General features: G+C 39.9%; 1 protein-coding gene across 8 annotated transcripts in view; it reads left to right on the top strand.

The window, feature by feature from the left end:
• Nucleotides 1-17,797, top strand: part of PLXNB2 (plexin B2) — a 259,762-nt gene that overhangs the window by 189,380 nt on the left and 52,585 nt on the right. For all 8 annotated transcript variants that reach the window (XM_083819176.1, XM_083819180.1, XM_083819173.1 and 5 more), the window contains 8 exons: nt 1,324-1,450; nt 3,276-3,426; nt 5,629-5,743; nt 6,462-6,564; nt 7,033-7,134; nt 11,808-11,900; nt 13,086-13,167; nt 17,435-17,607. In XM_083819176.1, the coding sequence (XP_083675302.1) occupies nt 1,324-1,450; nt 3,276-3,426; nt 5,629-5,743; nt 6,462-6,564; nt 7,033-7,134; nt 11,808-11,900; nt 13,086-13,167; nt 17,435-17,607 (946 nt within the window). The remainder of the gene's footprint in view (nt 1-1,323; nt 1,451-3,275; nt 3,427-5,628; nt 5,744-6,461; nt 6,565-7,032; nt 7,135-11,807; nt 11,901-13,085; nt 13,168-17,434; nt 17,608-17,797) is intronic.

The raw sequence follows: 17,797 nt of genomic DNA, 5'->3' as shown, positions 1-17,797 counted from the left end.
ATTAAGTTACCTAACAGCCTGATGTGCAGCATAATGTAAAGCACTGCAAAGAAACTTTTGCGTTGCATACAGGTTTATGCAATATACTGTAACTCTTCAAGCCTGGGCTTCAGCTTCGGTGGATGAAACCTGGGGATTTGGAATATACAACTCGAACTCCTCCTGGGCTACTGGGAGTTGAAGGCCGTGTCATATATCATACAAAAGGCAATTTTCCCTAGATTTCCCATCAGGTTTCTGATATGACCACTGACCTCAATAACTTGAAGTATTAATGATCTTTGAGAACAGGCAAACATGAATTTTTGCATTTGGTAGTATTTCTTCTGTCAGAAAAAGAAGTGCATAATTTCTTATGTTTTTCCTACCTGCACCAAGTTCTGTCTCGTGAAGGCATGCAGTGCTTAATTGTGTGTTTAGGGACACATTATATGAATGCAGACTTCGTACGTAAATGGTATCCTTAGGGTAGGGCAGGCAGAACTGTGCAGCAACTGTGCTGTACTGAAGTCCCTGATGAGTTAATAGACTTGTGTTACAGCAGATAGAGATGCTACAGAGTTTTCTCCCAAGCATTGCACAGGATGAAAAGAATATGTATGAGATCCCCCCGACCCTTCGTCAGGCTTTTGTAGCCACATGTGCAGCTTCTGTCCTGCAGCATCTCTCCTTTCAATTTTTCCTGTAGGGGAGCTGGGAAAATCTCCCAGTGCTTTTGGTAAGGCTGCACAGCCACTGTTGTCTTCCTGCAATGGCAAGGGTGCCCAGGCAGAAAGATCTTAACTAGTGGCAGGAGTCAATAAAACCATTCACCAGAACAGCATTTCCCTGTGCACCCCCAGCAATACTTCTCTGTTGCATTTCTACTGTCATGAATCAGATGTCTTCTTACTGCTAACACATGGGTGTCATCCACTTGAACTACTGAAAAAAACAGTCTGTGCCCACTCCTCCAGGAGTTTGTTATGTATTAAAATGAAGATTAATCAACCTAGTTTCAGAAGATGGCTCCATTCTCCTTTTGATGCTACGTAAAATACGGTTGTGTGTCTATAAGTTTGAGTTGTCTAATCCTAGGTGGTGTGCAACATATACGTGTGTTTCTCCATTTGCTTTTTACATCTCAAACACAGTCAATACTTACTCCATCAATTATTCCTTCAAAAGTCCTCTGATAACAACCTGAATAGTCAATATTAAAGCAAATTCCCAGTCATCTTGTGTTGTAATTTCAGTCTCTAATCTCAGAATTGTTGCATTGTTCACAGAACTGAGTCCAGCTATAATACTGTTTTGCTTTCGTTTTTGTTCCTATTTTGTCAGGTGCACAAAGAGGGCAGACTGTGAAACAGCTGATAAGGAGAACCACTGGCTCTGGAGTCCAAGTGGCACGTGCGTTACTATCATTAGTGCAGACCCTCGAAACATGAGTCGCAGAGCCCCTGCTATGGTATGACAGGAAAATGCTTTCCCTACTTGTTCTTAAAACATGCTGATGTGACTACCAGACAAAGGAATATCTGCATTTCTTTATGCATGGTGGTGACAGGAAATACTAAGTGTTTTGGGTATCTCAGCCTTTGGTGTTTTTCACAGTGCTCTTTCTTGCCTGCTCTTCTTGTGGGTTGCAGTTGATGTTTTCTCCTAAGAAATGCTCTTTTCACCTTCTCTGTAAACCACAGTGATGCATTAGTGTGGATGACAGAGCACTTAGAGTGAATATTATGCAAGTGTTACACAATATTGTATAGCCCATAAAAGGTAATTGATAGGGGAGATTTCGTGCTGCCCTTGCATCCTCTTTCAGCTTACTTGAGCATAAACTTAAGTAAGTAGCAAAGTCATAAGCTGTTTCTTTAAAATCAGCAGTGGAATTGCCTACACAGCAAAGTTTGCTTGCATACATGGAGGAGGTAAATTCAGCATGCAAAACTGCTCTGTGGCAACAAAACTGAGTGTTTGGAGTGTGACCAAGGTGTAAGAGCTTGCTCTGATTCCAAATGGAGCATGCCAATGAAGACTGAGGACTTCCTGGTGGTGCTCAGCAAATAAAATCAGGTTAATTTTGAGTAAAGTAACTAAATGACTTTTGATCCTTCTTAAGCAGAAAGAGATGTTAATTCAAGTTAGTTTAATTTCATTCATAAAGGATGTAAACAGCATTCTGTTAAGGCCATCTCTATGTTGAATAAAAATGCTAGTAGAATGTAAATAGCCCACTTAAAATCCACACCTCTTCTTAGTTCAGATCTTGTCAACTTGTGTTGACAAGTCTTTGGTGCCTCATATCAGAATATCAAGTAATATCAAAATATCTAAACAACAAAAACAAGCCCAACTTCAAATGAGCATCTGCATGCAACCTTCAATATTACCAGTGTCGCCTTCTTCTCGTGATTACTTTACTCACCAAAAAACATTGCAGCTCATGAGACAGTGGACCAGTTTCAGTGGAAAAAGAATGACTACTATTTCTTTTCATACAAAATGGAAAAAGTTAAACAGTATAATAAACACACCAGAAACATCACATCACATCAAGGAAGGCATCCAAAATTTCATTTCAATATTTTCCTTTTCACTTGCTAAGTTTTCCCTTTCTTGTTTTGTTTGTTTGTTTGTTTGTTTTCCTTTTAGTTTCTAACATGTACACTGTATCGATAATTTCCTTGAAAAGGTTAAGATCTCACCATCACTCTCTCAGAAATTCTTTTTTGGTAGTAACGATAGATATCACGGTTTGTGGGTTTTTTGTTTTGTTTTGTTTTCATGTACATTCACTCTTGTGAAGACCATTTTTCTACTCAGCCCTTTCAAACTCCAGCTTTTCCAACCTATCCAGCCTTGGTTTCGTTCTTGACTAATAACACCTATGGTTAATGTAATTTTAATTAAGTTCTTCAAGTTTTAAGTGTTAACTGCTCTGTTTACTGTTGCTTAACATGGATGCTGTGTACAAGAACAAAAAGCTGTGGGTGTATCTGTACAGACATTTTTGTCCTGATCTAGTGCACTGACAGGACAAGAGGTGTTTGTGACAGTTTAATTCAACGTAGACCCATCTGGAAAAGTGGTAGAAAGATAAGAAGAAAAGATTAGTAGTCGGGAACAAATTAAAATTGAAAAGGAGAACCATCATCTGTGGTACTAGCCAAAATATCACCTTTGGTTGGGAAAAAAAAAAAAAAACAGCTGAAAATTCGCTGGCCATAAATCATACTGGGCCTTGGTTAATTTCTTTCAAACATTTTACCTTTTTTATACATTGCTTGCAGGTGAAACTGACTGTAAGTCCACTGCCAGCTTTGAACAGCAATGACCAGCTTTTGTGTACATTTGGTGAAACAACCCATCCTGCTCAATTAAATGAAGGGGTTATTATCTGTGGTCCACCTAAAGTAATTCCTCCAACACCAAAAGGTCAAGGTAAAGAAATTTTGCTACCTGCCATGTATAATAAAAGGAAGGAATGCAAACCCCTGTTTCCAATGTGATTCGTTTATATGAACTGCATGCACATTTTTTTCTTCTTCCAGTCCTTTGCTTCAAATAGCCTATTGTTGATCTTTGTCCAGTCAAACATTAATTTGAAAAAAAAAAAAAAAGTTTTACTCAAACCTTTTCCATTTCACAAGTTGTACCAATCTCCAGTGTTTCTACCTGGAGAAGGGGTGCTGTGTCCCAAACAAGCAAAACCCAACTACTCTAATCTTAATCTAATCACTCCATGTTGTGAAGCCAGAAGAGCAGCACAAGTTTTCTTGTCTTAGTTTTGCTCTGCTCAGCCGTAGTTCAGTGGCTTGTTTTCTGGTCCATGTCACAAGGTTGTCCTTTCTGTCATAAAACCTGCCTCTTCTACTATGTGCCCTCCAGCTTCTGTAATAGTATGACCAGTGGAAAAATATGCGATCGTATAATTAACGGCTGTATCATTGTTCTGAACCACTGATTATACACTTAAGGTCTGTTGCCAACCATAATTCTTGTGCTGTTTCCTAGATGGTGCTTTATTTGTGCCTTAAGTCCATATATCTTGATACATAAACACATGGGATAAAACCGGTGACACAGCACAGATTGTTATGTGGTCAAATTTAAACAAAAAACAAAAAAGTGTTCTTGCATCCTGTATAGAGGCAGTCTCTGTGGATAGCTTTCTTTTATGTACCAAACCTGCCCTGAAGTGTCAGAGCGGTACTTGGAAGCACTTTTTAAGACAATCTTCGATTCTCTTAAGCAGGTCAGAATCCAGTTTTAGTTGTGCAAAGAGCAATGATGTTAAAATCTCTCTTAAGTTTTAAAATAGCTGGGGTGTGTCAAGGTATCAGACTGTGCAAAGTGATAAAATAGCACTCCTTTACTTAGGGCCAATTCACATTCCCTAAATATTTTGAAAAGTAACATATAGGGAGACTAAGTTGATAAATATGACAGCTTAACTAGAAACCTGTCGGGAATGGCATTAGAGTAACCAAGTCACCTAGAAATACTACACCTCCCTGAGTTTGTCCCACGGGGATCCATCTGAAAGAATGTTCAAAAATAATGTCAAGATGTTCAGAAGCTTGGCAGACACTTCAGCAGAAGGCAGACAGTTATTAACACAGGCAGTGGTTCCTGACAGCATGTGACAAAAAGTCCAGAGCTGACCACTTACTGCTAAAAAACCCTGTTGAGTTTAGAATAACCCAAGTTGCTGGAGTCATGGCCATTCCAAAAGGAATGTGATATTTCTAGAGAAGAGGGATGCTTTTTTTCAGTCCTGTTTTTAGGAAACCCCCTGGCATTTCTACCAGTCCAGAATATTTAACGGGACCCAGTGCAGGCAAAGGTGACTTCCAGTCATGCTGCTGATGGTCTTCAAGAACCTGTTAAAGGAAAGCAGAGTTTGAAGTTGCCCAATAGCTTGTGAAATAGCTTGTCACAAGGGCTTAATGATTTCTGCAAAAGGTATTTCAAACAGCTTCACTGAGGAAAGCACCAGTTTCTAAAGATAAATTTTCCACTCTCAGCTCAGTAATGATCCAGATAAGTACATTTGTGGGGAAATTGCGTATGGCAAACTGAAGATCACAAGTGACTGTAGTAACTTAGCATTGCAAGCATTGTTGGGCATTAACTGCAAGGACCCCTTGTTTCAATTCACATGACAATGACAGTTTTAATCCACAAATGAAACAAGTAATTTTACATGAAGACATATTCATATTTAAGAGAATCTTTGATTTAAAATGACTGTTCTCGTGCCAGTTTTCATCTGTGTTCAGTTACCTTCTCACTCAGTTTTCCGTATGCTTTTAGACTCTTTAATATTCTAGCATGATGATAGTACCACTGAGAAACACTTCCATAAAGCAAAACTATTCTGTAATTTTGCTCCTTCCATTTATCCCATCTCTGCTTTTCTTCTGAAAACCATTTGCTGAAAAATTTTAGAGGTTAAAAAGACAAAGCAGGGCTCATAAATCTAAAGTATAAGAGGTCATGAGATCCAGAGTGTCAACTGTGTAGTTAAATATTTGCCTGTCCTATAAAATAATAAAAGTATTATTATTGTATCATTCTGCTCAAGAGCTAAAGAATTCAACAACCACTTAGATAACTTTTTTTCTTTTTCTTTTGTGATAGATCATGTTTCAGTTACATTACGGTTAACCTTTAGAGAGAATGATATATTTTTTGCATCACATACTTACCCTTTTTATGACTGTGAAGAAGCAATGAATCTGTATGAAAACCAGCCGTAAGTATTTCAGCTTCTTATCTGAGGTGTTTAGTTTCTGTGGCATGGTGTTTCAGATAACTGGCAGCTGAGTTACTGAATCATTTCATAATTAAGCCTTTTTCCAGTGTCTTAATTCCTTTTTTCTTACGCTTTAATGGATTTTAAAAATGGTTGAAGCTGGTAATGTAAAGCACTTGGAATGTGAATATTCATGGCACATACAATTAAAGGCAAGTTCATTGGGCTTCCATCTTTGGTAGTATCTAAAGTATCTGCAGGTGAGCTCTGTGGACATCCATTTACTATGTGTTGCCACAAATGTTAGCTTGGAGCTTTGGGTTATGGTACATTCAAATATGATGATCAAAGCTGACTCTGCCCCCGTCATCTTCCCCACTTGAGATGTTACTGCCCCAGGACAAACAGCCAACTCAAACCCTGCATTATTCAACCTGACGTATGAAGGTTGATCAAGATCGTTTCCTTTCTTCTTGGACCCAGTCTCAAAGTTTGTGAGAGGTGCTATGGTTTTCTGATCCTTGCTTATGTTTGAGAAAAATGTAGCTTTGGGGGGTTCTCAAACTGTTCTTACTATTCGATTTTCGGCTTAATGTAGTAAGGACTCTGTAGCAGATTAATCTACTCTCCATGAATAAAGATGGAATTTAATTTACTTTTTTTGTCAGTGGGGGAAGAAGCCTGACAGTTTGTCATGACTATCATGTTATATTTGTAGATGCTATTCCTGTGCAAGCAATAGATGGAATTGCCAGTGGGACTGGAAGAGACATATCTGTGAAGAGTCCTCTTCAACAGAGGATGTGATCAAACAAAATATGGTAATGTTTAAAAATAAAATTTATTAGGTTTTTATTAGAAAACTTCAATATTTTCTTTGCTTTTTTTCTCATATCCGTTGGTTGAATGGGGGATTTCTAAATGACTCTGTAGTTAACTCCAGAAGTGTGAGATTTTTTTAGTGACAGTGCGGGGGTGGGAATTTAAGGGTGTGATTGAGGAGGGGCAGTGAGACTGAATAACTCCTGAAAGGATATTTTTGTTCCTTTTACTATTTTGCTTCAATGGGAGGAACAGGATTTCAAGGCTGGGAAAGATAATCACCCACAGCTTTGACATATGCTGTAGTCATTTTTAGCATGTCTAATTTGAAAGGGTGTAATCAAATCCGTCACTGTATTTTAAGCATGAAGTTCTTTAGAACAATCATTCCATTGTCCGAAGGCCATCGGAGCTTGTTGTGATAAGACTTTTATTTTGAATAATGTGTAAAATGTTTATCTCCCCAGGAAGAAGAATGCCCACAGTTCCTAAACCCTAGCCCACCAATAATACCTATGGAATACCGAACAACAGTGTATTTTGAGGGAAAACATCTAGATTATTATCAGGTAAGCAGATAAATTCAAAGCTAGCTGTCACTTGAATTCCACTTCTCCAGCCACACCCACTCTTAAGGCATTAGTTTCTGTATTCCTGGGTGATTTTGCTCATAGTTCTTCTTAAAGAAGGAAAGGGGCTACACATTTAAGTTTGATATAAGATTGGTTACTGTGGTAGGGTCTCTAAATGTGAAGTCATCACAAAGACAGATCAGAACTGGGCAAAATACTGTAACTGCTAGGTGATTTTTGTTTTAAAGAATTTTAGGTGGACCTCCTCAAACACCTTAAAAATTATTCTTCAGCTATCAAAAGGAGAGGATATTTAGCAAGTCTGAACGTTAAATATCTCTTTCTATTTAAATACTTACTTTTTGATAATTCATATATTAAGCACATAATTCGATGTGCTTAATTCTCTTTCTACTTTTCAAGCAAAAAAAAAATGCACTCAGAAATTACATGCTTTTAGTTTGGGTAAAATCACATTTTGTTCTTTTTTTTTTTTTTAAACCATCAAACCAAAAGATCAGGTATTTTCCCAGTTGTAGCAAAGGTTTCTGTTTCTCAGTACCTGCTTCCAGAAGGTCATTTACAAGGCTTCTAACAAGTGAGAATTTGACTCCAAGTTTTTAATTGTTTTATCACCTGGACATTGCATAAGTGTTAGTGTAGGTGATAAAAACAAATCTTAAAAAACACTTCTTTAGGTGATAGCTTGAGTATAGTTCTTGGTTTCTGTTATTTGTTCCTGTGTTTTCTTCATGTACGTACAAATTAATGATAAATACGCTGGATTGTATTGATTGCTTAAGCCACCAGCCATCTATCAATTGAACAAAGATTCATGTTTTTTGAATGTTTTTTCCCATGTCAAACTGAAGTATTTACACTCTTATAAAGTCTTTCTATCACCTCTCCTATGACTGCCAAGAGAAAGAAAAGGGTAAACAGGACTGTAGTGTAACAACAATATAAGAAGCATGGTCAAAAAAGGCTGAAAAGAAACCCATAAATACTGCAGTCATATCAAAAGCATACTGTGCATGTGGTGCTAAACAAGCATATGTTCAAAAACAAATATTTTTGCTTGAAGACATATAAATATATGTTAAAAAAAAAAAAAAGGAAAAAACAGTTGTTGAATTTTATCAGTTATCTGTGATGGCCAGAACTAGCAGGACATCTGGCTGGGTGAACGAGTCTGGTCTGACTTACACTGTGTGCAAGATGCAGCACACAACACTTAGCTTCAGGATTTAAATCAAAAATGTAAGCTTATCGTGGAGAATTCACTCCAGTTTCTTTGTCTTAGCATTGTGAAGAGCTGACAAACTGGTTTCTACACTGGAGGGAAAAGCTTTCCCTGCTCTCTTGATCTAAGTGGAAGAGCGCATTCTCTCTTGAGAACAAACTCAGGGCAGATGCATTATCTAGATGTGCCGAATTTGCCTTTTAGAGGACTCTTTTTCTTAAAGAAGGAGAAACAAGAGAAGGAACCCACAAAGCTAATCTCATTCATCTAGCTTATCATTCTGTGAATAAGCAGTTCAATCTTTCTGAAGTACTAGTAGAGAAAAGAGAAAGAAAATGCCTCTGCCTTTTTTTTTCAGCGGTATCAATTACATTTAACAAAGCCAGACACATACTGAGGGTTTGAATGCTTTGTCATAGAATAGCAACATTTAACAGTTTTCCTACTGACCAGACCAGTATACATTTATTTAACTGGGACCCAGGGAGGCTTACATGGAATTCAGGTGTCTGTAAGAAGTTAGATGGATGGCCCTAGGCTGGAAAGACACTGGAGAGAAAGAAGTGTCTAGTGATGTCAGAATTTTTCTTAGGTGATAGCCAAGTGGAAACATCATCTCTATCATGGGAGCAGCCCTATGTATCCTGGTACAGAGGTACATTTTTACAACAAAATAATAATGCCTTCAGTGCCAGGACTTGAACAGGCACACACAGTGTCTACAGCTATATGCACAGACCTCTAAGGATATGTGAAAATAGACAAATGAAATAGTTGTAATTATACAGGCACTCGTTCCGATGTTATCAAACTATCTGAAGCAATAACTTCAATTACTGAATGTTCATTTGAGTAATGGGATAACCTACACTCAATAAACTTCTCGTGGAGGGCAGGGTGGCTCAGAAGAGTATGGACAGATCTTTTACAGGGGTTGGCACACAACCCACATGCAAAATAGGATGTGGCTTCTCACATGGGTGATTTTGTCACAGGACATCTTGGGCATTATGATGTATGGAGGTAGCAGTTGTGCAGCCATGAGCACATTTAAGGTCTTTGTTGATTAGGACATTGGTATATATCAGGTTTCCTCCTATTGTCCTTGCCTTCGTTGTTGCTTAGGAAAAGGTGATCAGCAAAAAACGAATGTTCTGTTGTTACTTTGAATTACTAGCTCTATTATCTTAGCTTAATCTGTGCTTTGTTTAAAAGAGCATGCACAGCCTTCCTAACCATGGGTAAGCACACTGGTCGGTGTCATGCATGTAAGCATCTCTACTTGTAAAGGAAGATTAGCAGTTAAAGTTTTGGCTTATCCCAGTGAGTAGGTTATGTGGATAGCTTCTGAAACTGCTATTGCAGAACTCAAGGTTGAAGAATAAATTCACAATTTTTATATACACCTCTTAACTTGTGAACACTTACAGTACAATGAATAAATCTCATCGTGAGAGCCTTTGCTGGAGGCAAATAGTCTAAAAGAAGAGAAGCTGTTGACTGTTCTTCTGACCCTCCCTCCTCTAAAAGAATTTGACTAGGAAGCAGAAGTAAATCCAGGCTGTCATTGTTCTCTTGGGAATAGCCACATCCAGAACAAGCAGCTGAGGGGCACTGAAGGAAAGTTTAATATTGATCAATTGTATTGCGTGCAAGGGACATTCTCCAGCTAAGTCCTTGAAAGACTGGCACAGTAGAAGAGAAGGATATACCAGCATCAAGATCACCTTATTAGCTCTCAGAAGATTTTAGTTATAAGTAACTTCCCATTTGGATTTGTCTTTGCCATGCGTGTCAGATGCATAACCTGCTTCTCGATGTTTACTGCATGTCTCTTCTAGCACCCAGGCTGCTGAATAGAGCTGTGGCCTCCTGCTAGAGAGCCTAGCATTGCAGCTCCTACCTGCCATTCACTCCAGGTGGCAGCCATCACGCACATCGAAGGTCCCCTCTTCTTCCAACGTGGTCTGCTAAGCATGTGGGAAAGCTTTACACTGCAGCAGCAGAATTTGAACACTTTTTAAAACATATGATATATTGAAATGTAGAACAGGGAAAGTGAAGCAGTGTTCTTCAAAAAAAGAGGTTTGTAAGGTGCTTTAAAACTTGGACATATACATTTTCTGTAAAACAGAAAGTGCAGAAAAGGCTTTCCAGAGCTCAGCAGCTCATTTTCTGTATGCAGCTTCTGAGGAGGAAGAAGTAAATGGTCTGTTTCCCTCTGTAACATAAACCTCTGAGAGACTGGAGTCAGGTCCTTTGCCGGGTTAAGTACATGCTTCTCCTCAGCCCCAAACCTTGGTGGGCTCTGGTGTCCAGAGCGAAGGAGCGATAAGAAAGGTTTCCACTTCGCTACTTAGATAAACCAGGTCTGTGAGTTACCAGCGATACCAGCATTAAAGAAGTAGCTACAAATAAACAGGATAAGATCTACTTCCCTCATAGGCAAGGTTATACTTTCTAACCCTCAGAGCAGGAAAGAGGAAGCAAGTTACCAAAAAATTTTTTGCCATATGCTCTGAGATTCAAGTGGTTCAGGTTGAAAGCAGGGCCTAGAAAGCTTTAAAGGTGAAGGTGGTTGTGTAGCCCTGTGGACTCTGCTTTCTTCAGTCTTTACCAACAGTACTGTCTAAAGATATCCTTGCCACTTGTTTCTTTCTCAGGGTCTTCTAGCAAAACTATTTGGACAGCTGTTCTGTGGGCCAGGATGGGAGACAGACCCAGCACAGAAACAGCGCCATGGGTTTCGCTTTCTAGCTAGCTCGGGCCCTTGAGTAAGAACAGCCGTGCTGAGAGTTGTGCCAGTGCTGCTCAAGTTGCTATGTGCTACAGCCTCGGGGCAGGAATGAATGGATTTGGGACACAGGGAGAAGAGAGGGGAAGAAGGTTTGTAGGAGGCAGGAATACCCTTAAGCTGGTGCTGCCATCAAAGACTATCTTGTGAAAACACAGCTGGAGTCTTGGTGAAGCAGGAAAAACAAAACCAGCAAGGTCTGAGAGATGCTCATTCCTTTCTCCCGTGTAATTCTTACATTCCTGCTCTGCCCAGAATCCCCACAGAGAAAACCTTAAAGGGCAGAACTCCTGCAGTTCTGCTAATGACACATCTGATGTGTGAAGCCATCCAGCTTTCATGTGTCTTGGCTTTTCCTTACTGCTCCCTGAAACCAAGTGCTAGATGTGTTCTTGCTTTATTCATACTGCTTGGGTGCTTGCGCCTTAAGGGAATGTTGGAGGGGAGCAGCAAAGCAGCAGATTGCACTGGCTGGATGTTTCACCAGCTTTGTTTTCAGGTGACGACTTTAACTGGTTAGCCTTCTCCATTTGATCTTATTACTTCCAGTGCTGAACAGCATATTGCCTGGTGATATTTTGTTGCGCTTGGTAATGCTGTAAAAATTCTAAGCTGAACTCCTCTCTTCCACAGGACAAAAAGTTTGTGGTTGGAAACAGACAATTTGAATTCGAAACTGTTGTTGATGAATCGGCAGATGGAAATTTTTCATTCGTGACTAAAGAGGTAAATGCAAAAAAAATGGTCCACCTACCAAATATATTATGTTCTTATAGTCCTGTTCCAGTATACACCTGTGTCTGGAAATATGTCATACTGGTTTCACTCAGAGAAGAAAGTCATCTCTGGTGGAGATTCTTCATTGGTGGTAGCAATCAAAAGCAGGAGCTTTGGCTCAGTGTTCCTAATGTTTCTTCTTAAGGCTCTGAATCTTTATCCTACTTTTTATCTGTGCAATCAGTGGATTCGTTGAACTGTCCCTGGATGAATATGGGACCATCACTCCTTTATTCTCCACTTCTTACACAATCCGGTGAAATCATTGAGGATGAAAGATGAGCATTTCAGAATTCTCCCTCTCCACACGCCAGTTAATCATCTTTCCCATCACATATTTTTTATATCTGTAAAAATGGGAATGGTAACAGTATGTTGTTGTTTGGCTACTTACTAGTTGTGCACCTTTCACTCTGGTTTCTGTCTTTACAGAGAAAGGAAATAGTATTCAAAAAAAAAACAAAGTCTACCATGTTCAAAGTTAAAATCACAAATGTTATGCTGACTTTAACCTTTATGTCGTATCAGCTTGCTAAGAGAGTGGTTTTGAGAACTAATTAACATTTATGCAACATTTGAGTCTAGCACAAATAATTCCCTTTATAAAGCTAGTATATTTTCCTTTGCTGTTTTTCTTTCCCACCTGTTGTTATTGCTGCTGTCTTTCAGCCTGAGTAGAAGCCCATGTCTTGGAGCAAGTAAACCTTTGGCTGTAACGAGGGGGCTGCAGTGCAAAAGATGCAAGAGATTTCCCCTCTGTGTAGTGTGATCCTGCCATGGCCATGGAAATAATGGGGCCAGATGGTGTGGGAAGGGAGAACTCAGCAGGGTCAGCAGCTATTTACTGCCACTGAACAGTACCCTAGCTGCTTGGATACTTATAACCAAACATAAATTAAATTAATGAAAAATAAGTATTCGGATATTGCTCTCCTGTGGTACTTGAAAATTCTGATTGTGAAGGATTAGGTTCATTAAAACATTTTTTTCTATAAATATATTTGGCCAAGGTGAAAAAAGAACATATGGTTTTGGATAGTTTCTGAAATCTTCACAGCTTTGATTACCGACTATCACAGAAGGTAAGAAATACACCTTGCAAAATTAATATCTCCATTGTGTTGTCTTTTTCAGTTCTCCTATAGCGCAAATGAAACCGTACAACTTAATTTATCCATAAGAACAAGCAAAGTCAAGATTGACAGCAAACTGATGGGTAAGTACAAAATGCAGGAGTAAAGAGAGGTTAATTACAGTAAACAGAAATCTATTTATAATTTTGGAGTCATGGATAAGAATGTTACCTTTCTAGATTTTACTGGTTTTGTTGAAACAATCAAATCTGACAGATCAAAAGTTATTAATATGAAACTCACACCAGTGTTTTATGTATTTAAGGCTGTTTTGAAGATGTTGCCAGTATTTTCAAGTTTGATTTTTCTCTGAAAGGCAATATTAATAGCAAAGCTTCGCAGTTCAAGCATACTTCAGCAGTTAGGTTTTTAAATGGCCATTTTCCTTCCACACTCTCCAAAATGAACTTGCTCCCTCTGATAGCAGAAAAGTGATTTTTCTTACTGCCACTCATCTGGACTTCACCTCAAGTCTGCACTTTCAGCTGTCTCAGCTCCTAAGTGGCAGCTTAGGCAGTCTTTGTTTCTGCTGGCAGTCAGCAATACACTGTGTGCTTCCATCTCATTACTTTATTCATTTATTTCTATGGCAACAAAAAGTATATTTAGTATATAGCACAAATAAAGACTTGGACTCCAATATAGATCGCTTATTTATTTATTTTTACTTCTTTCAACCTACAACGATGAAGCAGTTATGTCTGTGGGTCTAGTCCAGTGCTGAGGTGGGAAAGCTCTGTTAAAATCAGCGGAGCAGTTCTGGGAAGTGGGACCTGCCTGGCACTTCTTTGGACTGACGTTTAAGGCACAGTCTTGGAAAAACAGCAGAGGAACACACTTACTACTCGTGTGATGAGTCAACATCAGGAAAACTAATACTGCCCCAAAGTAAATTCCCCTACAGATCAAGTCTTCAGACTGTATTTTTCCATCTGTACAATACTTAAATTGATCCCGTGTCACATTGGCAGCATAGAAGTATGTTTTCAGAGGATTTTCCCTATGGCTTTTTGTACAGTGCTGGAAGCACTTAAAAGAGGACATGGCATGCATGTTATGGGGAGGTCATATTGTGGTCTCACAGTGTCTTCATTTCCATTTTAAAGGCTGTGGTGTTTAAAATCACAGAATTTTGACCAAATGTTCCCGACATCTTTTTCCCAGTCTGGGGGAAAAAAAATAGAAAAAAAGTAGTAGCTAGATTATTAAAGAAAGGTTATCATTTGAATCAAAACATAGAACCCTTGCAAGAGGGGAATTGAAAAATTATCAACAAATGTCTCATCTCTTTTTATTATAAAAGACTTTTTAATCTAAATTCTCTCCTGCTTTAAAATTTCCTTGCCATATGAAATCCAGAGCATAGTGTTTTTTACGCATCTTGAAAAGAATTGACTTTGGGTATGTGGTTGCTGCTCAGAAGCACCTTTGAACTTGCCAGTCAAAGAACCCTTTCTTTGTATGACACTTAGCGAATACTAAGTTACGATAATGCTTTTACATCTCGAGCCATTGGGGTGCTGAACGGTATGACATCCAATATATCCCTTTTATCCTTCGTCCTTTTTATCAATGATTTCACAGCTGGCGTCTCAAGGTGATGGATAAGAGTCTGAATCTAATGAGTGGCTTGCTGCTGGTACATTTAATGAGCTGATCAGTGAACAAGGGGAGTGTTTAATGCTTTAAGGCTGTAGCTGTCTCTGCAATGGGATGTGAGGGACACCAAGACGTGGCAGTGCTAACATTGTTTATGGAGGGATGGGATGAAATTCCCTCTCCAGCCAATGAAGTACAACACAGCGATGCTGTAGGCGTGCTCCCGTGCTTTGCTAGATGGTCATGTGGCGGTGTGGGTGGGCAATGCAGGGTTTAGGAAGGCAAAGGGAAGAAGGAAGGATTTGTTTAACAATATTACCTGTCCAGGTTTCTGTGCAGTAGCAGCCTCGCTGAGTGCTGGATTAAGGAAGCAAACTGGTGCATGGGCATGAGGACACTCTTCCTTGCTGCTGCCAATGCTGTCTCTCCTGTCAATACAACAAAACTGATGTATCCAGGCTGTCTCAGACTTTTCGCCATCACCACATTCATATCCAACACCCAGAGTGAAGAGTTAACACACAAACTATTGGCTTATGTTTGTTAACTCGGTGACTTCCACGCTGATGTGCTCAGTATATGGAGCAAATAATGCTACTCCTACTTTGTGCTCATCGATTCCTTGTAAATTTAAGAGAGGAACTGAACCAAATGCATGCTTTTTCTCATTGATTTATTGATACTAACGCCAAAGTCTCTCGGCTTTGCGTGCACCTCCAATGATAGCTTGTCTGAATGTGGCCTGGCAAAGCTACTTGATAGCAAGTGGATATGCTGACTAGATGTAAGAAGAGTTAAAAGCGGTCTTCACTGTTGCATTAATTCTTCAGTGTAAGGGAGGAAATAAAATCATGCTATTCTGCTAAAGACTGTAACTGTGACACTGAATGCAAGGTTTTGAAATATGCAGCATTTAGAAAAAAACTGCCCTTATGGGGTTGTATGCTGTCATGCAAAAGGCAGAAAGACTGTAGTGAAATTTTGGGCATCTGTAATAATTGTTCAGAGCTAGCAGGGGAATAAGGGCACTGCTGGAAAATAATGGAAAACCAGCATTACCTTTTTACTTTTTCATTTCAGTAGGAATTTGACATGGCATCCTCTTAGAATTAGATTTTAAAAGCTGCCTCTGCTGCTATTATCTAGGATATTACATGCATTGAAACGTTAGGGACTGGAGGGTGGTTTTGCTGGTGTCCTTCCTAGCATCCTGCTCCTCTGAGAATAAAAGCCTTCTTTAAATAGACATTTTTTATGGCCTTTACCACATGCAATCTCAAAGGGATTACCCCAGTCTCTTACCCACCTCTGGTCACCTCCATTTATGTCGGTTTGCTTACTGCATCCATAAGGATGAACCTCCTTGGGGAAAAAACAATGTCACTAAGGGTACCATTTCTTGAGGCTTAATGAGCTAAAACAGTTAATGGCCGCTGGAAAGGGGAGATGTTGATTCTCTGTCGTGTACTCCCCACTCCCATCTGTGAGCACATTTAACACTTGAAAGAGCACAGGAGGAAACCTGGATAGTTTGCTGCTCTTCTGGTAAGTTAAGCTGATTTACAAAAGCACTCAACAAGTGCCAGAGCCTCGGTGACAGAGGGTGAGGCTGCATGGCCAGAAAAGGAGGGCAGCCAAAAGGCACAGAGAAGCAGCATAAAAGGAGGGAGCAAGAAGCTCCCCTCTTTATGATAACCAGCTCACCTACCCAAGGAAGTACAGCACTCACGTGCTGAATAATCTATGCCACATGCACGCTTCCCCACAGGAACGTGTGACATCTTTTCAGTCTGTTTCTTCTGGGCTAGCTCTCAAGTGCATCTCTTAATGTTTTCTTGCAAGGCCAGGCTTTCCTTATGGTGCTGAACCACCAGCTATGTCTGAAGGCTTTCCATCCACTTGGCAAAATTAATTTTGTTCAGTGACTGTGCATCATACTGGAGATTGACAGGGGCCAAAATAAGCTTAGTGTCTGGGACAGCTGGTGCTTGGTTCACCAGTAGGAGAGGTGCGACTGTCAGACCTGATCTCTTGGTTTTGAAGAACTGGCATTAAACCCCACTGCAGAAGGAATAAGGCACATGTCAGGGTGGCAACTCCAGGCAAAGGGGAAATTGAAAGTGAGGAAATGGAGAAGAATGGAGAAACAAAGAGGTATTAACTTGGACAAAGGATAACACTTCAGGAAGTGTTGACTTTATATTCAGTTCAGGTTTTAGTGATGAATTTGGAAAGGTCCAAATGTCCTGTAAACAGCCCACAAAGGCAGCTCTCTTCTTTTAAATACGCGATTGGCAGGGGTCCCACGCCAGCTGATGTCTGTCCCCAGTGACACCCCCGGGGACTAAGCGGCTTTCCACGTCTGGCTCCTGGTGCACCAGGAGGACCTGCTCGTCGGAGCTGGTCTTCAAACAGTCGCATAGCCAGGTTCATTAAGGATGGTCAAAGAAAGGACTTTGGGCTCAAAAGTTTTGACAAAGTCTGAGTGACAAAACTGTGTTTGGGTTCTACTGGGCAGCTTGTTTGTACTCTGCACGTGGACGGTGTTGAGAGTTTTCTGCAAAGTCCAGCAAAAAATAAGGTTTTCTCCCAGCAGCGTTCAGGGGTTCAGTACATAGTGTGCATGTTCTTCACAGGACCAAGCTGAGCAATGGGTGTCTTTGTACATAAGATTAGATTTCCTTCGATAATACACTGAATATCCTTGAAACAGAGGGAAGTGTCTAAGTGCATTCTCCATTCCTATTTCAGTGACCCTGTACAACTGCTCTTACGGGCGAAGTGACTGCAGTCTGTGCCTCGCAGCCCATCAAGACTACAAGTGTGTCTGGTGTGAAGAAGATGGCAAGCCGAGCAAGTGTGTGTATGGCAAGCTCTGTAGTGGTAGTCCCACTGCCACATGTCCTCATCCGGAAATCACTCGCGTAAGATTGCTTTTGTTCTTCTTCTGACCAGTGCATTATTTTTCAGCAGAAAGCATCCAAGCAAGCTCATACTGAAAGGCGTTTTTTTTTTTTTTCTTTTCCTAGGGTGTTAAGTAAGCCTCTGAAATAGCTGCATGGAAATAATGCCAGTAGTGATGTGTGTGAGAGATTTAGAAAGAGTCACAATAAA

This window comes from Anser anser, assembly GCF_964211835.1.
Source record: "Anser anser genome assembly, chromosome: 1".
Taxonomy (NCBI): Eukaryota; Metazoa; Chordata; class Aves; order Anseriformes; family Anatidae; genus Anser; species Anser anser.
The sequence above is the reverse complement of the archived record's forward strand: the minus strand, read 5'-3'. Positions and strand labels throughout refer to the sequence as shown.